The sequence below is a fragment of the Propithecus coquereli genome, unplaced genomic scaffold (genome assembly GCF_000956105.1).
Source record: "Propithecus coquereli isolate 6110/MARCELLA unplaced genomic scaffold, Pcoq_1.0 Scaffold178, whole genome shotgun sequence".
Taxonomy (NCBI): Eukaryota; Metazoa; Chordata; class Mammalia; order Primates; family Indriidae; genus Propithecus; species Propithecus coquereli.
The window spans coordinates 2697634-2721914 of NW_012142523.1; the positions used below are offsets into that span (position 1 = coordinate 2697634).

General features: G+C 45.1%; 1 protein-coding gene across 1 annotated transcript in view; it reads right to left on the reverse strand.

The window, feature by feature from the left end:
• The window catches only part of CSMD2 (CUB and Sushi multiple domains 2), a 587354-nt gene that overhangs the window by 201443 nt on the left and 361630 nt on the right, over window positions 1-24281 (reverse strand). The window contains exons 14-16 of the mRNA XM_012642214.1: window positions 17247-17573; window positions 13141-13335; window positions 628-766 (exon numbers count right to left, since the gene is read on the reverse strand). Coding sequence (XP_012497668.1) covers window positions 628-766; window positions 13141-13335; window positions 17247-17573 — 661 coding nt within the window. The remainder of the gene's footprint in view (window positions 1-627; window positions 767-13140; window positions 13336-17246; window positions 17574-24281) is intronic.

The window sequence follows — 24281 nt, forward strand, 5'->3', positions numbered from 1 at the left end:
AAAAACAAAAAGCACAGAAGAATATGCATCAGAGATCTGCAAGTGGGCAAGTGGCCCACAAAATCTAAAATATTTACCATCTGGCTCTTCACAGAAAAGTTTGTGGACTGCTATTCCAGGCCGTGAACACTTTTGTCTGGAAGGAGTCCGTGTTCTTATCTGGGTGGCTACTTTCTCCACCCGAGGGGCACAACCAGAGTGGGCGCTAGAAGTGGGGCATGTGAGCAGGGTTTGGGCCCAAGGTCAGGGAGGCTGCTTCCTGTGTTAGGAATTTCCAGGCCAATGCCCCTCAGATGCTGATGCTGCGCTTTAGCATCTGATGGTATCTGTCTGTCCACAATCCCTTCTTGGGGGATGGCAGGGGTGGTGTCGGGGCTCTGACACTGCAAATGATACCCCAGCCTTCGCTTCACCCCTCCTGCCATAATCCCCTAAACAGCGCCAACCAAGCTGATGGGCAGAGCCAGGGAAGCCTACCCACTCAGGGCAGACGAGTCCAGTGTTCTGTGACCTTCCTGACAATTCAGCATCAGTGCTGGTCCTCCCCACCCATTGCAGATTCCCTCCCACACAGATCCATGGAAATCACTCCCTCCCCCCCTCCCCCAAGGCTGTGGTTATAAGCACCTGTCGAAGGTGATTTTGATGGGGTAGCCAGGCTGGGCTTCGATCACCCAGGCACAGCTCAAGGCATCCTTGTAGAAGCCGGGCCAGCCCGGGGAGAGGATGGTGCCACTGGGTGAAGTCAGGTGCCCGCCGCAGGGAGCTGGGAGGACAGAAGGGAGAGAAGCAGCTTTCTTGGGGGGAAATAATGAGCAAACAAAAAACCTCACTATAAAATGTATCAGCCAACAAGTATTGTTTTTGTTTTTATGGAAAATTATATAAACTATAAACTGTGAGTTTTGTCTACTGGGATTTTTATGGATATGTCCAGTTATATCATGTGGAGTTTTATTAGAAGCCAGAGGGGAGAAACGAAAAGAATCCTTTAAGCAAAGTACCTTTGTCATTCTAGAAGGGCCAAAGTATAGCTAATATTTGGGTCACACTGGTTTTTTCTTTGTTTCTCAATCAATTGTCGGGCCCGAGGCAGAGGCATGAACCCAGCCCACCTCCTCGCTCCCTCCAGCACTGGAGAGTGGTCGGGACCCCCACGCTCAGCTCAAGGCCATGACACTGCCTGCTCCACTGTGAGCTCTGGGAGGGCACGGACTGTCTTACTCGTCTTACACAACTCAGTATCCCCAGCATTTAGCATAGCGCTTGGCAGGCAGTCGTTCCTCAATGATTATCGGTTGGATGAATAAATGAATGAATGCCAGGGTGAATGAACACAGTCCCTGGCAGGTAACGCCACAAGACACTGGGTGGTCTAGGCACAGCTGCTGGCAGTCTCTGGTCTTGCCAAGCCTGTTATCTCAGGCCCTTGCTCTCCCTCTGCCCACACACCCCAGCATCCCACCTGGGCGTCCCCATTCTCTGCTGTGTCTTCCCCACCACCCCTGCCTCTTCCTGCAGCCAGACCTTTGGCCCCTGGGCTGGCTGTTAGAGCTATTCCTCCTCCAGGGCACAATTCATTGTCCCCCCCTTGGGAACTTATACAAGGTTGTGTAATTGCTCTGACCAATAAAGTGAGAGCCGAAGTGAAGCATGTTGTGTTCATGCAGAAACTTTAGGAGCCAGTGCATGATTTGCAAAGTTTCCCTTTCCTGCCTCGGTGACTGTGAAAGCAAGTGTCCAGATGGAAGTCCCATCCCATCGGCTGGGGCCTTTGGGTGACTCTGAGGAGCAGACACCCTGATGACTTCTGCTAACCATGCAGCCTCAGTGGTCTTTGTGAGATACTAAGTCCTGTCTTCAGGCCACTGGGGTTTGGGGGTGTTTGTTAACACAGTCTAGCCCAGCCCACCCTGAAGAAGATACTTCCCAAGGCTAATGATGGGATGATGACACCCACCACAGTGCTGCTGCCACTGTTGTCACCACCGCCCTTGACGGAGAGCTGACTCCACATACACAGTCGTATTCACTAAGCACAGGACAGAAAGCCCTGTGGGGTTGGTGCTGTTATTACTTCCCAAGAAAGCTGAGGCTGATGGAGGTTAAGTAACCAGCCCTGGGTTAGCGAGTCACAGAGCCTGGATTTTCCCAGGCGAGATTGCACAAACTCAGAGATCTTAAGCTAAGCAGCCTCCCTGTTTTAAAGGAACCAACCTCTGCTTCCTTTGGACCCTCTTACTGTAGAAATACCAGATGCCCAAACTGCCCTGAGTAAAACTGGGGAGGGAATAAAGAGCTATCTAGCACTTCTCTCTCTGCAAAGTTTGTAGATTTCCACAGGTGATCAGTTTCATAAACTATAGCCAAATGGAGCCCACCCTTCTTCTCTTAATTCTATAACCTTCTGGAATTATCTAAAATAGTTGTCAAGCATTTTTAATAGAAAATCGTATTAGGAAGTTTAACAAGATAATACTAATAACGGTAGTAGCAGTCAACTCATACTGATGACCTACTCTGCTAATTGCTTTATATGTATTATCTCATCTAAATGCACGCATTTATAAAGTTATTATCCCCACTTTATAGAGGAGAAAACTAAGGCCAAGTAGGTTAAGGAACTAGATCATGGGCACAGAGCTAATGAAGTTAGAGCTGAGATTTAACCTCAAGACTTGTATCTCTAAATCCCCCCGCAGCACCTAACAGTACAACAACCACAGCTGGCAGTAATGAGCTCATGTGTTTCAAGAGCTTACTACATGTCAGGGCTTAATGTGGATTATCCTTGTGATAATTGCAACACTAAGAGGCACATGTTATTATTATCCTCATTTTATAGGCGGGGATTATTACCCCATTTTCAGTAAATTGAGGCTTAGAGAAACTAAATAATTACATAGTGCCTATATGAAACATGGAGAGAGTAAATTGCATATGTGTATTGTCACTTCCTCGGTAACCCCCATTTTCAAAACCCACCCATCCATCTCACTGCAACCACTGACGCTATCCTCTCTCTCTCCAGCGGGCATATGAGACCTTGGGGGTGGGGATGGGAGTGCCTGTTGCTCCATCCCAGTGGAGCGAGCAGCGAGGAGGGGCTCTTTCTTGGCTCCAGTTCAGCTCAGGCCCAGCCTCTCTGGTTGCTGGACTGTGAGTTCTTCGCTTACTTTCCAGGGAGCCACAGGTCACACATCACTGCTGCCTGCGTAGGCTACTCTCATCTGTGCACATGCATCAACAAAACCCCAGCTACAATCTCCAGGGAGAGAAACTCAATGCCTTCCTCTCGGTGTCACCATTTTGTTTTCCTTCTCTGCTCTATTGTTTCATCGCTTTGCCTAGTTAATCTCTTCTCTTGCTCACGTGATTGTCAAATGACCTCTCTGTTCATTCAGCCCTTCTCTCTCTCTCTGTTGTTCACCTTCATATGCTGGAGTAGTAGTTGCCTGGCGCGGATGTTGGTGGGGGAGGATTCCTAAAGGCAGAGTCTTTTCAACATTTGAAAAGATGTTCAATCTCACTCTTAAAGAGAAAAATATGTATTAAAACTACAATGAGACATTATTTCTCATCCATCAGCTAGGCAAAACCCAAAGCTGAACGACACACGTGGCTGTGAGAAACCAGGAATTCTAGTACCTTGCTGGGGAAAGTGCAAAATGGCACCACCTCTGTGGGGAGGAATTTTCCAACACCCTGCAAAATTCATATGCCTTTACTCTCTGACCCAGCAATTCTAGATCTAGAACTCTATTCCAAAGATACAAAAATATGAAAAAATGGAAAAAATATGAAAAGACGTATACATGCACAAGGCTATATAAGGTAGTACTGTTGTAATAGCAAAAGAATGGAAACAGCCCAAATGTTCATCAACTGGGATCTGACAGGATAAGCTGGGGTAATCAGCAAAATGGACTATTTATGCAGCTATACAACAAGAATGAGGAATATTCTATATAGTGTCATGCAGTGGTGCCCAGAATATACTATTAATCGAATAAAAGCAAGGTAGAGAATAGTGGGTATAATCCAATTCTATTTATCTAAGAAAGGGCTAGGGGACATACACACATACTCATCCGTATTAACAATCAATGAAAGGGTAAACCAAAAACCAAAAAGATTACCCATGAAGGAGAGTGGGAACAGGGTAGACAGGATACGGACAGAAGCTAAACTTTCTCAGAATATACCTTCTTTTATAGATTTAATTTTGGAACTATATAAATATTTTATAGAATTAAAAGGAAAGGTTAAATTTGATAAGCAATATCTAAAAACTCAAAAAAACAGTGAAATAAATGAACACAATACTATATCAAGTGGTGGCATAGTCACAGATGAAGAAACTAGTTAAAGAAATTTTAAAACAGTAAGTTGATAGCCCATCCTTAGTAGGATATAAGGACAAAAAGAACTGGGAAAAAACCACACACACACCCCCCAGTCGTAAACTGTTCTTAGTAATCACATGTTGTTGGTCATATTGGTATTACTATTCTGAGATCTTGGGTACGTTTTATGAGATGGGAAATTATGCTGGTGATATTGGGAACTGGGATTTTCAGCAAGAGTGAAAGGAGATGCAGATATGAAATCAAGTAAGTTAAGTAAAAAAGGAAAAGTGTTTTTATACCCAAAATGAAATGAACACATGATGAATTTTCTTTTACAAAGTATTTCCTGGTTGTGTTCATTGAAAAGGCTTAGAAGCAAGGACCAACTCAATAGGAATAAGCACCCCTAGTGTACAGATTCTAAATATCAACTTCCACTAAAAGGAACCAGGGCTCCTTGGAGAAACAATTGTTTCTAGGTCAGGGACAGAAAATGTGCAAGACGAGGCTAGGCCAACTTCAAAGGGCTCCCACTAGCCAATGGACAACTTGAGCATCCATTAGAATAATAATTGCAAGGGATTTAAATACATAAAATATGTTTAAATCCATTGGACTGTAATGATGTTTAAAAATGTTCAACTTTAGAAGATATTAGGGAATCAATTCATTAATGGAAAAACTGACAAATAAAGAAAAATAATGATATATCTTGTCCTTTCCTTTAGGTATTATATCTCAGAGTAACCAAATAGTTGATGAGGACAAGTTTTCTTTAAGCACAGTATTCTAGCCTACAAAAGAAAAATAAATGATAGAGCGTTACCATTTTGCAATTCTTAGGCTATGATCATCAATGCTTCCTAACAACCCCAAAGAGAGGCAACCAAGCATTTTGTGCTTCTGATGTAGACACAGAGCCCTGTCTATAAAATATTATGGCTAAAAAGTGGAATCTGAATCTGATTAAGTTTCTAAGTCTTACTGCCAATTAAAGGAAGTATAAGAGAGACAGAATCATTTAAATAACCTCCCAAGGAAGCAACTGGCAAAATTCAGAATGCAGAAGACTCCTCATTCTGAATAATTCTCATTTATCTCGGGATAAGTGACCCAACTTCTTCAACAAAAAAAAAAAAATCACAAGGGGTAGGGTAGACAGCTATAAATTAAAAAAGACTTGAGACATATCAGCCAATTGTAACGCATGAACCTAACTAGAATTCTGATTAAAAAAAATACTATAAAAGAAAATATTAGCCAGTCATGGAAATCTGATTGTATTAAGCAAACATTTTTTTAATTTTCAAAGATAGTAGTATTGTGGGTATGTTTCAGAGTTCTTTTTATCTATTAGAGATACATACTAAGATGTTATGGCTGAAGTATTTTGCCTGAAATTTGCTTCAAAACAATCCCAGAGCGAGCAGGGTGTTGGAATGGGTGGGGTATGAATGAAAACAAAATAGACCCTGAGTTTATAGTTGTTAAAGCTGAGTGATGGGTACATGGCGGTTTATTATACTATTCTCTCTGTTTTGGTAGAGATCTGAAATTTTCCATTCAAAAAATATTAGGGCAAAAAGGGAAAACACATGCTTGTGTGCACACACACTCACACACACACACACAGAAAAGAAAGGAAGAGAAGGGAGGGTCCTGCCTTGAATAAGGAGAAAAGTTTAGCAATAAGACACAAGAGATACCCCGTGGCTAACCCAGTGCCTGGCACATATAGTATGTGTTCAATAAATGTTTGTGGAAGGAATTAAGTATTGATCGAAAGGTCTATGCTAGGTGTTACAGACTGAATTCTGTCTCCCCCAAATTCATAGGTAGAACCCCAAACCACCAGTGTGCCTATAGCTAAAGACAGCCTTGAAGGAGGTAAACGAGGTTAAAAGAGTGGCAGGGTGGATCCCCAACCCAGTGGGACCGGCGTCCTTACTAGAAGAGGAAGAGACACCAGGGGTGCATGTGCACAGAGAAAAAGGCCACGTGAGAACACACAGAGAAAGCGGGTACCTGCAAGCCACGGAGAGAGGCCTCAGGAGAAACCAAACCTGCCAACACCTTGATCTTGGACTTTCAGTCTCCAGAACTGTGAGAAAATGAATTTCTACTGTTTAAGCCCCCCAGTCTGTGGTATTTTGCTATGTGAGCCCAGGCCGACTAATACTCCGAGCTTCTCCTGAGGGCTTGGTGTCCCCCAGGAGGGAGGAGCCGCCTGTCCTGACCCCTGATGCTCAAGGTGTGCAAGGCAAGAGGAAACTGGGAATGGTGACAAGGTGGGACAACGCGAAGAACGAATACTCACCGGCCTTGCAATATGGCAGACATGGTGCTTTCTGTGTGCTTCTCCTTTACCTGTACATTGCTCTTCACAACCACCTATAAGGTGGGTACAGGTCTTATTTCATAGCTGAGGAAACATAGCTGAGCCACAAGGAGCTAGATGACTGGACAGGGACACACACTAGGAAGTGGTAGAGCCAGGATTGAAATCTAGGCAGACCGGCTCCAAAGCCTGCATTTCTAACCACTATGGTGGGCCTGGGAATGCCCACCCTGCCCACTGCTTCTGCAACAGCATGTGGGCTGCCTTTAAAGGGGTTTAGTTGACTAGCTGTCCAGCGTGAATGGCCAGAAGTAGTGAACATCCTCTCCTCTGACAGAGTGACTCTGCGTGACTCTGCAGCTGGGGTGGCCTCTTACTGGCTCCAACCCTGCCTCCCCACTGCCCACCTGCTCCCCCCCAACAATTTGTCCTCCCCCATTTTGTGGTAGGATGAAAGAAGAATGAACTTTGGTCTCAGACAGATCTCATTTGGTAGTTAACAGTGATGGTTCTGGAATCAGAATATCTGGATTTGAACCCTGACTCTGTCATTCACTTAGCCGTGGTCTTGAGCAAGTTACTTAACCCTCTGAGCTTCAGCATCCTCATCTGCGAAATGAGGATGACAGTACCTACTTCATACGGTTGTCATGAGGATTCAGCAGGACGATGTATGTAAAGCACTTGGCAGAAGTTTAAACTAAAAAGCTTCAGCACAGCAAAAGAAATAATCAACAGAGTAAACAGATGATCTACAGAATGGGGAAATATTTACAAACTATGCATCTGACAAAGGACTAATATCCAGAATCTCCAAGGAACTCAAACTGAACAAGAAAAAAAACCAAATAACCTCATTAAAAAATGGGCAAAGGACATGAACAGACATTTTTCAAAAGAAGACATACAAATGGCCAAAAAACATGAAAACATGCTCAACATCACTAATCATCAGGGAAATGCAAATTAAAACCACAAAGAGATACCATCTTACTCCAATTAAAAAGGAAAAAGTCAAAAAAACAATAGATGTTGGCAAGGATGTGGAGAAAAGGGAACACTTATACACTGTTGGTGGGAATGTAAATTAGTTCAACCTCTATGGAAAACAGTATGGAGATTCCTCAAAGGGCTAAAAATAGATCTACCGTTAGATCTAGAAATTCCACTGCTGGGCATCTACTCAAAGAAAGAAAAGTCATTATATCAAAAAGATACCTGTACTCACATGTTTATCACAGTAGTATTCACAATAGCAAAGATATGGAACCAATCTAAGTGTCCATCAATGGATGATTGGATAAATTTCAGAAAATGTGGTATATATGTACACACACACACACACACACACACACACACACTGTGGAATACTACTCAGCCATAAAAAGAATGAAATCATGTCTTTTGCAGCAACATGGATGGAACTAGAGGCTGTTATCTTAAGTAAAATAACTCAGGAAGTCAACACTGTATGTTCTCACTTATAAGTGGGAGCTAAATAATGAGGACACATAGACACAGAGGGGAATAATAAGCATTGGGGACTCAGAAGGGCAGAAGATGGGTGTGGGTACTATGTACACTAATTGGATGAGAGTTACACAAAGACCCCAGACCTCACCACTATGCAAGATATCCAATAAGCACATGTACCCCACAAATCAATAAAAAAGTGGCCGGGCGCGGTGGCTCACGCCTGTAATCCTACCACTCTGGGAGGCCGAAGCGGGCGGATTGTTTGAGCTCAGGAGTTCGAGACCAGCCTGAGCAAGAGCAAGACCCCATCTCTACTAAAAATAGAAAGAAATTAATCGGACAACTAAAAATATATAGAAAAAAAATTAGCCAGGCACGGTGGCGCATGCCTGTAGTCCCAGCTACTCGGGAGGCTGAGGCGGAAGGATTGCTTAAGCCCAGGAGTGTGAGGTTGGTGTGAGCTAGGCTGACGCCACGGCACTCACTCTACCCTGGGCAAAAAGAGTGAGACTGTCTCAAAAAAAAAAAAAAAGCACTTGGCCTAGTATTTAGCACATAGTAAGTGCTCAATTATTACTAGCTGGGTGATTTGGAGCAAGTCAATTCACCTCACTGGTTTTCAGAATTCTTAGGTATAAAGGACAATTATATCTTTCTCACAAAAGTGACAATAAGGTTGAATGAGTAATTGTTAGAAACTCAATAACTACCCTTAAAATTCTTCCTTGGAGGCTTAAATAAGCTACAACTCGCACTCACTTAGGTTTCTTTATGGGAGTGAGGAGAATTGACTTTCTTTCTTTAATATAGGACTTGTTTTTTCTGTTTATAAAGGGAACACATTTGGTGTACAGATAGAGAAAATACATGGATGTGTTTATACCAAATTGTTAAACCATTTTCCTCTGGGGAGTGAGATTGAGAAATGAGTATTTTCACTTTGAACTTTATTGCACTTGGGCAACGTTTGAAATTCCTACAACTACCAAATACTCCTTTAAAAATTAAGAAATGAAAACACACACTCATTGTAGGTAATTGACCTCCTTTTTTCATGTATTTCTTGCAAGCGAAATTTTTTTAAAAACTCAGCTTGAGAGTCTTTGTCTTTTAATAGGGAGTTTAATTACATTTATTGTCATAGCTGGTCTGTCTGTCTTGCCACTGTCCTTTTGCTTCGTGCTATCGATTGCTGATGCTTCCATGCAGTGTCCTGTCTTCTTTGTCTTTTGCAAATGGTAATATGTTTCCTTTTGTTTTAATTTCCTACTGGGATGTGGAAAGTAGAAAACCTGCTTTTCATTCAATTTGTAGATGCTTTTAAGGCTTTCATAAATGTGTTGAAAGTTATATTCTCTCTAGTGATATAATTCAAGAAAAATACAGTACCAGGGTGGCCAAGAGCCTGGATTTGAATTCTGGCTCTATCACTTAAAAGCTGGGAGGACCCTAGGCAGGTGACTTAACCTCTCTGGGCCCCAGTGGTGATAACTACATCTATATTTCCTAGGACTGGTGCAAGGTTGAAATGAGTTCACACTTGTAAAACACTTATCATAGTGGGGTATGATTATTTTGCTCTTCCTTTAAAGAGACAAGGAGGAGATGCACATGGGCAGCAGGGAGATAGCCATGCACTCTTGGGTAGCGGCCTTTACTACCTGGGAGTCTGTCTTTGGAAATTTCCGATTTTAAACTGATTTTGAATCTCTAGACCACAGACCCAGCCAAATCTGCCCCGTTCATTTCTATATCATCTAAGGCTGCTTTCACATTATGACAGAAGAGTTGAGTAAGGACATTATGGCCCACAGAGTCGTAAATACTTCCTTTCTGGCCCTTTAAGAAAAAGTTAGTCACCTCCTGCTCCAGATCTGCCAGATGATCATCCTTCTTTCTAAATTTAGGAGAAGCCATCTTCTCCCTTGTCATATTATAGCCTCTCAAAAGCTAAGTGGCTCTTAGCATATATTAAAAGATTTTCAAAAAGACCATTAGCTTCTGCATTTAATTGTCCACAAGGTGGAGATACTTAATCAAAAACAAAATTAGAAAAAATGGAAAAGACAAAGATGCTGATTACAAAGCAAGGCTCTCCCACCGCGTGACCAAAGGAGGGGCAGGTTCCCGGGGGTTCGTTGCCCAGCTCTCTCTAAGGTTTTAACGCTGCATTTGGCCACCGTGGGTGGCATCTGGCTCTCACTCTGCCTCTCTGATACGCTGCTCCTCAGGTCCCTGCGAACCAGGCTGCATCACATGCCCATCACTTTGAGAAAACCTAGCAGGCTCTGCCCAGAGCCGCATCAGGGTCTCCAACAGGCTGCCTCTTACTTACTTCTGGTGCCAACTGCTCCCAAACCTACAGCATTTTCCCCTCCAGCAACAGAATGAATAAGATCATTTTAATTTTAAAATTAGGACTTCGCTTCTGAAATAGTGAGCCACTTGAAGATCCATTAACAAAGGTCAAATTCTTTCACGTGGTCTTGAGTGTTTCCCTGCATCGATAGAGCTCTGGTCTAGGAGCACCTGATTCAGGAGTGCAGGGAGTGGAGAGGAGGAATCTGCAGTTACCAAGTCCCGAGGCTTCTTCGGTGGGGTCGACTTGTTTGGGACTGAGCCCCTGCAGGCTCAGGGACAATGGGGATTTGGGCTTCTGTCCTGGAACCGCCCACAATCTTGGTGGGGAGCTAGGACCAAGGCCCATGGAACTGGTAAAGAAAAGTGTAATAATGGCAAGACCAAGGTCCAATAGAGTGGTCCAGAGGTGGCCCATGAAGAACAACAGGAATTAGGAGAAGGAAGAGATCAGGTGGGCTAGAGACAGCAGGGAAGATGTCAGAGGGATGAACCAACACAAGGAAAACCCAAAACATCAGAGGTGATGGGTACATGCAAGGGAAAACGAGGGGGCTGGCCTGCAGGAAGGTGAACGACCACCGACTGACAACCCTCCAGACTGGGTTCTGCATGGGCACTTTGCATGGTCACCTGTTTCTGCGGCAAACAGCTCCATCAGATATGCAAGATTATCCCCTATTGCCAACGCGGGAGCTGAGGTCTCGGGAGTTACCTAACCTAAACCTATCAGTTCCGCAGCTGGGAAGGGCTGAAACTGAGTTTCATGTTGTTTCTCTAACTCCAAAGCTTATCCTATTTCCAAAAGTGCTGACTGCACTGGGGAAAAATGGCAGATGAAGTTGAGGGGACCACATTGTGGGGATCTTGGAAGTCAGAGACTAAAATTTGCTCACATCCTGGCTGGGGCAGGCACCCAGAAGGATGGAAACGCACCACTTGATCCCTTCAAAGTGGAGTCAACACTGATCTAATTGGTCCAACAAAGAAATGGTTAAAATCAAGTTAATGCTAACAGCCAACCCTTAGAGAGCACTAACTCTCTGCCAGGCACTGCTCCAAGAACTGTGCATGCCCACGACAACACTGCAAGGAGCTTCCCATTATCAGTCTGCATTTTACAGATGGGGAAACTGAGGCACAACGAGGTTAAGTCACTTGCCCAGGGTGACCTGGCTGGTAAGTTGCAGGATGGTGATGGCAGGCAGTCTGGTCAGGGCTCTGGAGACCTTTCATTGACATGCTTCTCACTAAGGAGGCTCTATCCTAGGTGAAAGGGCATTCATTCATTCATTCATTCAGTGATTCATCAACCAGTCCTGGCTGAGCATCTACCGAGAGTCAAACACCATGCCAGGTGCAGGGATATGAGGCCGAGGAAGATTCCGTAACCTCACACAACAGTGAGAGCACAGCTAGCTTTATGCCAGGGACTGCCCTTCCACATACATCTTATTATATTACCACTCTTTTCCTTTTCTTTCTTTTTTTTTTGACTGAAAAAACAAAGGCTCAGAGGGGAAAAAGCGACTCGCCAGGATTCCAGCCCAGTCCTCTCTGACCTGAAAGCCCCCTGGGACCCCTTGCCATGAGCACTGTGTTCTCTGTGGTCTCTCCTCTCCCAGCCACCTGCCTGTCAGCTCTGTGTGATGCTTCCTCTAAGCAGGCCCCCTTCAGTCTCCCGTCCATCCCCCTCGTGGCCAGGGCGCTCAGATTTGGTTTTGCAGGGCGAGGAAGTCGAGAGGCCTCTCAGGTCTCCATTCTCTGCCCATCACGTGAGATGTGAAGCAGCTTTCTGGCCCCCAAAACGAGAGAACCGCAGCCCCTGCCTCCTTGGACACCGTCACTGCCCCCAAACGGCCTTTGGGATACTCACTATCCATCCACCTTCAGATATTTATTGAGCACCTATTCTGTGCCAGGCACTGTGTTTGCGACACCAATTTCACCTCATTCCTGCCCTCAAGAAGCTTTATTTGCGTTTTAAGTGTCTGTAGTTTGGTAGAACAGATGGCAGGTGTGTAAAAGTAAATCAAAACCCGTCCTGTGTGGCAAGGGAGGACTGAGGAGAGGCCATAATGATAAGCCTTGTGTTTGCTTCAAGCCGTGTTTCTTCCAGCTGGTCTGCCCTGAGCCTCCTGGGGACTGACCACAAAGACATCAAGGCAGCATTTAACAGGGCACAAAGGCCAAGACTGGGAGATATCCCAGGGAATTGGGGGGAATTAGCATGTGAAGAAGGCAAGACTGGCAGGCGGCTTGAAACATTTGAAAACTCCCAGTGCTGCCAACACTGCTTCGGGCTGCCGGGGCTCCCCTGGGCAGGCTCCTAATGGCTGCGGTACCGAGAGTTCCCAGTTGAAAGAACAGGTGTTTTTGATGCCTGACAGTTCAGAGCCAGCATTTCTCCACTTTAATCTCTGATTACAATTCAAATTCCTACGCGAAGTGGTCCTATAAAGCCCCTGATATTTTAGTGTTAGGGCAAGAGGGTGGCCCTGGGTCCTGGCAGAAGAGGAAGGATGGATACAGAAAGGGACCGCCGTGGTTGGGGCCACTCGGTCCCTCTCCCCAGCCTCTCTGGCTGACGGCCACCGCCCCCAGCCCGCTGGCTCGTACCTTCACACCGCAGCACGGCGCTGTTCCAGACCACGCTGCCCTCCTTCAGGATGCAAGTGATGGTCTCTGAGCCCTGCGTCCCGAGGAAGCCTTCGTCACAGAGGAAGGAGATAGAGCTGCCCAGTTGGAGGCTGTCACCAAACCGTTTGCCGTTTACCGGAACGCCAGGATCCGGGCACTCGTTGTGTCGGAAGGCTGTGTGGATGAGTGTCAAGGACATGGTCAGACAGAGCTGGTGTGCAGGACTCCCGAAGAAAATGAGCTTCATTACGATGGTCAATCCTAGACCCCCACCACTTCCCCAGAACCGCCATGCTGGAGGGAGAGCTAGACACCTGGGGCCTGGCATTAAGCAGGTGCTTGTTAAACTTGATCTCCACCTCCTCGAGCACCTACTCCAGCTGCGTTCTAACGGCCATCCATTTACAGATCAGGCAGCGCGCTGAGTGTCTCTCACGTGAGCCCACTTACACCACATAATGATTCTGTGAAGTCGACATTGTTACCTTAGTTTACAAATGAGGAAACTGAGGCTCAAGGTGGTTAAGGAATTGATCTGTCTCCCCAAGGTCAAATCCATTCCATGTTTCCTTAACTTCAGACAGGGAAGTTAATGGGATCATTTATGCTTCAGCTGAGTGGGACTCTAAATCCTGTGACCCTAATGGACACTAAGCATCATAAAGGAGGCTCCCTGGAGTGAACCCTGTCCGAAGGCATTTCCTTCTTTTCCATCCTGTTGCCAGGACTGCCGCTCACGCCACCCGGACGGGTGATAACGCAGCGAGGTGGGAGAAGGAGAGTCCGAGCACCACAGATACGACAGTGCTCGGCCTCTTATTCGCCACATGGCACTGGGCAACCCATGTCATCTTGTGGAGCCTCAGTTTCTCGACCAATGGTACGGAGATCGTGCTTCACTTGCAGGACCATTCTGAGATAGAAACAAAGTGAAGCTGATGTGACTGTGAGAGTGGCAGTGTCTGGGGCAGCACCTGACGGGCAGCGAGTGCTCATTAAGTGGCAGCTCCCCTCCTTCCTCCCCTCCCCGCGTGGAACAACACCCTTCCTGCTCTGCCTCCACCAAACCCATTCCCCGCCTTCCTCCATATGGGGAGCCACAGCTCTCAGGCTACGTGTCTCTGAAGCCAGGCCCTGTTTGCAACCCTGCTGTTGTAAGGACGGCGACTTTCCAGTGCAGACCACGCTCCATGGCTTCACGGGCATGTGCCCCTTTCAAACTTCCAGGCCTCTGAAATTCCTGGAGGCTGTTGGATCTTGCTGGAGGCAAGACGCCTGCAAATCTGGTGGTCCTTCCCACTGCAGATGAACGGAGGGGGCCTCTGACATGGAGACGACTGCCATGATCCCTTATAGGGCCTCGGCTCAGTCCCCAACACCCGTCCCTCTGAAAGTCTATATCAGCCCAGACTTCAGTCTACCAACCTTTCTTGGTTAGGAACTGTGACTGTGAAGTTGCCCTGACATTTAGAAACTTGGGGTGGGAAGGAAAGTGGTGCTTGGCACTCAGGAGTCTAGGTGTTTTCTCTTCAAAACCCTTTCAGTCACACAGACATACACACACGTGCGTGCACAGATCCATGCACATATGTATGCATACGCACACACATGTGCAGGCGCACATGTGAACACACATAGCAGGGATATGGAGCTATTTCCAACGTCCGGGACCAACAGCTCTAAGTCAAGGATTTAAATCCTGCCCACTTCTGCCTGTGTGCCTTCTCAAGCCTCAGTTCCTGGCGTGTGAAAGGGGACAGATTTTGGCTTACGGAGCGTTTGTTGTGAGGCTACAGGTGATGACTCTGGAGTGTTCAGCACAGGGTTCAGCACATGGTAGGTGCCCAGTAAATGGTAGCTACTGTCATTGTCCCTTATGCCCCATGTGGAAGAAAGATTGGGTTTATTCCCAGGAGCACTGGGGCTGGAAACAGGACCACTGATCCTTGTGACAAGGACACAGGGGAACAGATGGAGTGCTCCCTAGCCACGGAGGAAGCCGTCTCGGGAGGTGAGCTCCTGACACTGAGAAAATTCAAGCTCAGCCTCAATGCCATCAGCTGGGGTGTGGGAGGAGATTAGCGTCCCGCAGGGAGATACACCAGTTCCCAATGCTTGTCCAAGGACTACTGTTCACTGGCTGTATCAAAATCACCTCAGAATCCCATGAAAATGTAGATTCTGGGGCCTCACCCCTTAGAGATTCTGACTCAGCAGGCCTAGGATGCAGCCCAGATTTTAAAAAATTATTTCTATCTATGCATCCAATTGTGCATCTATATAAATGCCTAGAAAAGTGTCTGGTATCTATAATAGTGTTTACCAAATGTTGGCAAGAATCATTTCTGGCTGGGGGGATTTTGGGTGGAAATTAACATGTCTTCTTTGACCTGCTCCATGTTCTTAGCATGTACACATTGGCTGTGTGTCACTTTTACAATGGTGAAGAAACCTTGGAGAGAAATGCTGGTAAGAGCTTGATCCCCAGGTTAGTCTACTGCCCTCAAGTGAAGCTCACCCTCTGGGCCACCTGTGGCCTGCTCCTCCCAAGGACTCAGCATTTGTCCTGGAAGTGAGGGCGGGCTCACTGGGATTTGATTTTCCTCGGAGACTGAGTATCCATTTGCCCCAAGTTCCCCCTCAGGGTCCACAGTCCTCAGCTCTCGCCACCCTGGATAAGGGGGCTCCCCTGCGACACCGCTCACCCCTGTTCTTCCCATTCCCGCCAGGGCAGGAAAGAGCATCTTGGATCCTTCCATTCAATAATCACTTGCTGGTCCTTACCACACCCCAGGCCCCACGCTGGGCTGAAGGGATGGAAAGGCCAGTAACACCCCTTTCCAGAGCTCACGATCTTGTGGGGAAAGCAAGTGGGAAGACAGACCAGTCAAACACCGGTACTGTCAGCGCTGGACCCGAAAGACTGGGAAAGACAGAACCGGGCTTTAGCTCTACTGCTTCCTGCCCACAGATGGTGGGGACAGGAGTCCCCTGAAGGAGACACGCCCGGAGAAGGTCGATGGTTTCTAGCAAGTTGAGTGTTCTGAAGAAGGGAGGGGAGGGGAGTGGGCTTTAGCCTGGCCGGGCCCTTGGAATCTGGGGTCCCAAATGGCCCCCCATGTAGTACCTCGAGTCTTCAGCTCAACTGGGCCCCAGGGACAGGGGGAACAAGCCCTCTCTGCCCAGGGTGGGCGTGGGGCTGGCGGAGCTCAGGCCTGTCAAAGAGCACCAGAGGGACGAGCTCTGCGTGGTGTCTGTGGCGTGGGACGGAGCTTGCATCGCAGACTTGCCTTTCCAAGCAGCCGCTGGGAAAGGATCTGGCTAGTTGCTCAGGCAGACCCAACTCCAGCCCCCCTGACTACTAGTCACTGGCCAAGTTCACTGGATTTATAGCTTCTTGTAACCTGACAACCACTTCTTGCTGTCTTTGGTGGCTTGCTATTTGCAGTCTCCAAGCTTCTGTCCCTGCCCCCACCCCCACTGTAACCAAGACATACAGAAATAAAAGTAATCTCTGCTGAGCTTCAGGCTGCTTCTAGAGAAGAGGCCCGGGATGGAGACTGGAGGTGACAATCTTCCGACGGTGGCCCTGAGGGGCTGTAAGGGAATGCCGCTAGAGGTGACTCCAATAAGCTTCGGAGCTGAACAGAAACACGGCCCCAGACCTTTGCTTCTGGTTTGACACAGGGACTGGGGGAGCCGTTCTGACAGGGAACCAGAGCTCAGGAGAACTATGGGGAAAATGACAGAGGCTTTCTTGCCCCTGGGCCCTTTCTGGTTCTGGCAGGGCCTTCTAGGAGGGGGAGAGTGGGAGGGGAAAATGAGGTTCCTGGCTCCTTTTACATTATACATCACACCCATGAGACATAAATGCTCTAAAGAGAGTGACTCCCAGGAGAGAGTGCCCGGCTTAGCAACCAGCGCGTTATGCTTTTTCCTGGTCATGCTGAGAGCTCCGTGCCTGGGCACCGCAGCCCAGCAATGCCCTGGGAACCCCACACCAACCATCCTCCGCGGGAGCACCTGGGTCATCCTGGGAGGCGGACACTGAGGGACAGTTAGCTGGCGACAAAGGGAGGACTCACTGGTGAAGGTGATGTTGAAGCCCCTCTTCCCCGTGGAGTGGTCAGTCTGGAACTCGAGACGGGCCACGTGGCCGCTGCTTGTGATGGAGGAGGGGAGCTGGTTTCCTGAGAAGGTGCCCAGAACTGGGGCCTCGGCGGTGGCCCCATCCTTGATGACCAGGAAATCAAACTGAGGCTCCACGTCAATGTCATTGAAGGCCAGGTGGATGCGGCTTTCGGGCCTGGCCAGGATGAGCCAGACACAGTGGAGGTGGTTGCCATAGTCCTCAGGGTAGTTGGGAGACAGGACGACCCCAGACGGGCTGGTGAAGTTGAAGAAGCAGGAAACTGCAAGAGAAGAGCAGGGGAGGTCAGTGACATCCTCACCATTCTGCCGGGGCCACTGAGGGCTGGTGGGGAAGCTTCTTAGTCTAGAGAGCAACAGAAAGAAAGGGTGGCACAGGGCTGGGCTAGACCGGCCGGGCTCTGAGCTCTAGCGGGAGACATGCTGGGGTCCATGCTGGCCTTAGGACTGGGGGTCCCTTTGGCGAAGGGTGGGTGTGGCAAAGCTGGTCCATTTACTGTGGTCAGCATGCTCACCCAGGCAGGGTCTGCATGCTCTGGGCCCCTTGGGTGGGGAAAAACCACCATTCAAGCCTAAGTGTAGAGTCACAGTTCCCGACCTCTCTCAGCTTGGTGTGCAGCAGGAGGAAAGGACACTGCTCAATGACACAGTGGTGGTATTTCCCCTGGGGGTGACCAGGGTGGAGACAGTCCAGGTCCATTTCTCTCCTTTAAACGTTTTTGATGGGGAAATGTGTGCCAAGGGGATTCTGACCACCCCAAGCTATCCCGCTGTGCTAAGGAGGTGCCAGGAACACCGTCCTTCAAGACCACAGCTTCTGAGACAACTGGGGGAGGGAGGTGACAGCGTCTCATTGTGATGCCCTGCCCAGTCCTGTCCTCTCCCTACTTCATTCACCCGAAGGATCCACCCTTGTGAAAATCCTTATTTTAAACCCTTTTCATGGCAATTCCTCATAGGCCCTGCAACAAGGAAGAGGCAAGAAAAGTGCTATGAATGGAAAAACAAACACACACTAAACCAAAGCTAAAAAGGAAAATAACAGAATGAAAAAAATAACTGCAACAACTATGATACAGGGAAAATATAAACAATATCTGTATCAAACTATAGCTTTTATAATTATACAAGAAAATCACCGAGATGATGCTTAGAGGATTCACATGGGAGAAAATAGAATTAATAATGATAACACTAGGAAAAAATATAGAAAAACTATAAAACCCAAATTGTTGAGGCTTCACGGAAACTCACACATGCATTTATTTCCAGTTGCGGAGTAAAGTTGATATAATGCTTTCTGAAGGGAGTATATGAGTTTTTATCAAGAGCCACAAAACTATTCAAACACTTTGACTCAGTAATCTCTGGGAATTAATTCAGAAGAAAAAGAGCCGCCTGGGCAAAGATGTGTACAGTGACATAGTTTTATTATGGAGAAAAGATGCGAACAAACTATATGTCAGCCTAATAATGTGAGGTAAATTACAGCCTTTAATGTGATGCAGTTTGAGCGCACTCATTAAAGTGATAAATATGACCCTGTAGAAAGAGTGTTAAACATCTTTTTAAGTAAAGCAGTAGATCATAAAATTATATGTGTGCTTTTGATTATAGCTATTAAATATTTGTTTGTATATAGATGAAGACTGGACATGAGCCCCCGAATAAAAATTGTATTAAGGTGGTAGGTTTCTGGGTCAGATGTTTTCAAAATGAATTAACATTTAATTTTTCCGACTGCAAAAATGAGACAGGTTCATTCTCAACATTTTTCAATATGCAAAAGTACAGAGAAGATAAAAACAAACATGGATAAACATGTGAGTCCCTTTATAACATGTATACTGATGTTTGGTGTTAATAATATTGATGCTTAGGTGAGTGCAATATTTGACTTACTAATTATAATGAAGTTAAGATGAAACATAACAAAATCACGTTTGGCAAAGAAAAGAACCACACGCAACAAAGGGACTAGTGATTCCTTGGGGTGACTTTCTTCCTTGTTCTCCCTGACTGCCCCTGACTCCACCCATCTTCCTTCCCCTTTATAACTCAAGGTATTTCTTTTCCAACCTGCAACTAAAAAGCCCTCCCATGAAATTCGGCAAAGTGAGCCTGGGCCTAAGACACATTCGATCTCCTCCCCGTAATTCCTGTATGTTTTAAATAAAGAAAGAATTTGAGCCGAGGGGAGAGAAGGACATGAAAAAGCTTTTTGGCAATACAAGACATAGTTAATAGCAATGATTATTATATATTATCAAGGGTCTACTAAGTGTAGGCACCATTCTAGGTGCTTTAGCCAATTACTCAATTTAGCTGTCACTGTGACACTGCATGGTAGGTACTGTTTAATTAACCCCATTGAAAGATGAAGACACTGAGGTGCACAGAGGGTAAGTAACTCGCCAGGGTCGCATGGCCAGTAGATAGTAGTGCCAAATTCAAACCCATGCAGTTTGACTCCAGGGACTAAGCTCCCAGCCACCCCTCAACACCGTCTCCCAGGGTGAGAACCATGCTGCCCACTGGGCCTGCCGGGGGTGTCCCTGAATCTGCTGAAGACCTGCCCACCCCAAGCCTTATGTCAGCACTGAAGTGGGTCGGGGGGCTGGCCAACGATGCCACTCTCGGCCATCCTGTCTCCAGCTTTGTGGGAGTCCAGCTGGAGAATCATGCAAATAATTGGGATCAGAACCCAAAGGCAAACGCCTTAAAGATAGAGGGGCAAATGCAAAGCTCTCGGCCTGCAGAGTAAGCCCAAGGCAGACTGAAGCAAAGAAAAGTGCTAGAGTTTCAGAGGGAAGATGATCGGGGTGCCGTAAGCATGTGAACGGATGGATTTGCTGCAGAGGAGAATCTGATTAATAATGCCCGAGCCCGTGGCCCCCCCTCCATCACTCTGTCCCTCTATTCTTTATTCTCTCCAGTCTTTCTCCAGGGTCACCTTGTTGTAAAGCTCCAGGGTCACCATTCTGGAATTCGAGCAGCTATATTTGATAGCTGTGCTCATTATTCTCTAAACTTATCTTGTTCACGTGTTTAGTTGTTTATGGTCAGTCCCTCCCTCTCCCCAGCACGTGCGCAGATACCCCATGAGAGCGGAAATCTGGTCTGATGCCCAGTGGCTCCCACAATGCCTGGCACATTGCTGGTGATCAACCAACATCTGCTGAATGAATCAATGAGTATCTAATGGTTGGTACCATCTGAAAAGACGGTGACATGAACCCGTGGGCCTCACAAACCGATCCCACTTCAAACCTCAACCAACGAAATGGACCAAAGTCTATAAAAACAGGTGGACGCCTGTGTCAGTTCTGGAAAACAGGGTATAATACTGTGCCATGAGCCTTGTTGCATTTCTATTAGACACAGTGCTTCTAAATAATTTAGAGTAGAAAAGGGTGTGACCCAGCAATGTTGTTAAATACCAAAGACAACAGAAAGCTGCTCTCACATATCAAAGGCCTCAAAAAATATGCTAGTCACATAACATTCATAAAACACCACTCAAAGATGCTTTCTATCCAAATGAGATGAATCAAAATGAAGAATTGAAGTATAGGCAAACTGTGGTTAATAAAAAGTAAAAAAAAAATAGATTGGCAATAGCAAATAAACCAATATAATAATGAATTCAAATAATTGCTATAAACATAGTTATCAAATGGAATGCAAGTGTAACAAATATTCCTTGGAAGAAAAGATATAAGATTTTACTCCTGCCCAAAGCCCAGGGTGAAATATTCCAGATTATACTGATATAAAGAGTAAAGTTAGAGCAAGGAAATATGCTAATGTTCTCATCTTGCAAGAAATTCTGTTTTATAGTTTCTGTGGTTAATTTTAGAAATATAGGTTGGAGCATGTTTTTAAAGATGTTAGGTGTAATTAGTAACAGAATATGAAATAGCTTATCTTCAAAATTACTGAAGGGAAAAAAGCAAAGCAGTCAATTTAGGAAAAAAAAGAAATTCAAAGGAAACAACAAGGAAGTACAAAGGGAGGGGGAGACTGTAAATGAAAATGCTAGGGAAAAAAACCCCAAAACATCATTAATGACATTAAATGTACATATGTTACCTCCCAGTAATATGTAGCCCCCACTCTGGGACAAGACACAAAGCTAAAACAAAGTGACTCTGAAGAGTCCAAAGTAAAGGAATGAGCCAAGATAGCTCAGGCTTGACATTAGAAGAGGCTAAAATTGACCAATGCCCAGCTCCCAAGGATTCCTATTTAAAAGCTCCCTAGATGATCCCAGGGATTCCAGAGTGCAGCCAGGGTTTGAGAATTATTGGTGGAGACAAATGTGAATAAAAAAGAAAAAGGAGTTTTAATATTAATATCAGACTCTTGGATATTCTAATACTACACCTGATTCTTGGATGCTCCTTTTTTCAGGCCAAGAGCCTTCTGGACGGCTACCAAGAGACATTTCTTTTTTGTACCTGGAAAGAGACGGAGCTGACAAACTGACACTGTTGGAACAACAATGTGGCCCTACGAAGCTCTGTCTTCCATCTCTAGAGAGCACTCGCACTTGTTGCAACAGGGCAGGAAAAGGAAGTGTGTGTTGTCCTACGAATCTCTCTGGCTCTGGAGAATTATGCATGCGCTTTACCACTTCACATCGTAATGTTTCTAACAGGAGGAGGCTGCTTCTCAGTGTCCCAAGTGAGGGACCAAAAAAAAAGTTGTAATTGGATCTCATCACTATCAATTATCCAGATTAAGAGATAATATTGCATACTATTGGATTATTATTAATATGATCTTGAGTAGAAAATAAGAAGGAGTTAAAAAACCCCCTTCTACTTTGTTTTTTTCTTTTGGTGTTGTCACTGCTGGCTTCACTGCTTTCAAAATGGTAATTCAGTTTTTTTTGGGGACTGACAAAGAGAGTCTTCACTAATCCTGACAAGAGACCTAAAACAACATCCAAAGATGACATTTAAAACATGGTTGATGGGCACATTCCAAAATGGAGAAACAGCAGTTATGATACTTTACGCCCTGAAGCACTAAAAGGGACAAAATACAATATACGAACCTGAAGTCAAAAAGTAAGTAAAGATAAAGAGAATTTGAAAAATATTACTAGTGTGTATGTGTTATACGAAGCTCTGTAGTCTTTAAACAAGGAACACAGCCTTTTTTACAGGTGCCCGTGGAATGTTACAGAAAAGGGCCTTACATTAGGCTATAAGAAAATCCCCATAAATTCCGCCACAAAGCAAAAACTGTTAGGCCACCTTTCCTGTTTACAGTACAAAGAACTTAGAAATTAATAATAAAAGAACAAAGAAAAATCCATAATCACTTAAAATTTCGTAAAACTCTTTCTTAAATAAGTTTCTGAGTTCAGTGAGGAAACAAAAGCCATCAATACTGACTAATTATAATGGTGATGTTACTAGGCCACAGGTGTAGGAAGGAGAAAATTCATGGCCTTATCCATTATTAAATAATGAAGAAAGAAAATGAGTGAAATGAGTGTTTACACTTAAAATGTTACAAAGAGAATAACTGAACAAGATGAAGAAGAGAAGGGAGAATAAAATTAGTAATGATAAAAGCAGAAAAAATAACTGGCTTTTGCAGGGACCAATAAGAGAGAAATTTCTGATTGGTATACTCAAGAAATAAAACTAGAGAAGATTCATGTACATAGAGATACGAGGCTATAATAAAATTAAGGTGATAATTCAATTATAAAAGAACAGTTGCCTAACAAGCTAATAAATTTGAAAATGTGACAAAACGGAGAATTTCCTGGGCAAATTCGAATTACCAAAATTAGTGTCAGTGGAAAAACCCGAGGAAACAGGAAAGTACTTAGAGGGTAGATGGTTGCATAGTCAGTGCTTTACAATCTTAAATAAATTGCTAATAGCCACGCTATTTAAATAAATCTTGATAAAAATACTCCCATAATGATAGTATATATGGTACACATATATATCCACACACTGATGCACCTACAGTGTAAAAAACAATCCTATATACGATGTGTTAGCAAATCAAATTCAGCCCCGAAACAATAAACAAACATGACCTATATAACAAAAACAACAAAACTTTACTAATAGAAAATTTAAAAATAGAGAGACCAACTGTGTTCCTGGAAGGAAAAAGTTCGTATTGCTAAGATGACAGTTATCTTCAAATCATGGTACAAAGTTATCTCAATTCCAGGTAAGATCCATACCACCTTTTTCCCCCTGGAACTTAAAACCATTAAGATCCATTTGTTGGAAATGAATAGTTGAAAATAGCCAAGTTCTCCTTGAGATACACATGGGATAATAGCATATGAGCTGCTAGTTGGCATTCTAAGAGCATCCCGTGTCTTAACTCATTAACCCTCACAGCAGCCCTCTGTGGTGGGTACTATTATTAACCCATTTTACAGAGGCAGAAGCTGAGTCCAGGTGCTTCAGTCACATAACCTGTAAGTGATGGGGCTGGGATAGTGAACCAGTCATGCTGGTTCCAGAGCCCAGGCTCTCAACCACGACATCTGCTTTCTCCCAGTGGAGGGAAAGCTTGCCAACTCAGATATTAAATATTAAAACATACTATAGAGCTGCAATAATACAATCTGTATTGTATTGGTTCCAAATGAGAGATCAATGGAACTGAAAAAGAAACTCCAGAAAGGGACACAGGAATATAAGAATTTTACATGATAAAGGGGGCTTTTCAAATTAGCAAGGGGAGATTTGATTGATCAATACATGATGCTAGGACAAATGGCTAACCAGTTGCTGAAAAAATTAGACCCACTCACTCCATGTACTAGAGAAGTACTAGAAGAAAATATAAGGAATATTTGTAAAACCTCAGAGGTGGGAAAGGACATTTTTAGCATTATACCAAAATTAGAAATCATAAGGGAAACAATATTCTAAACTACAGAAATGGAAAACTTTCGGATCATCATAAACATCATAAACAAA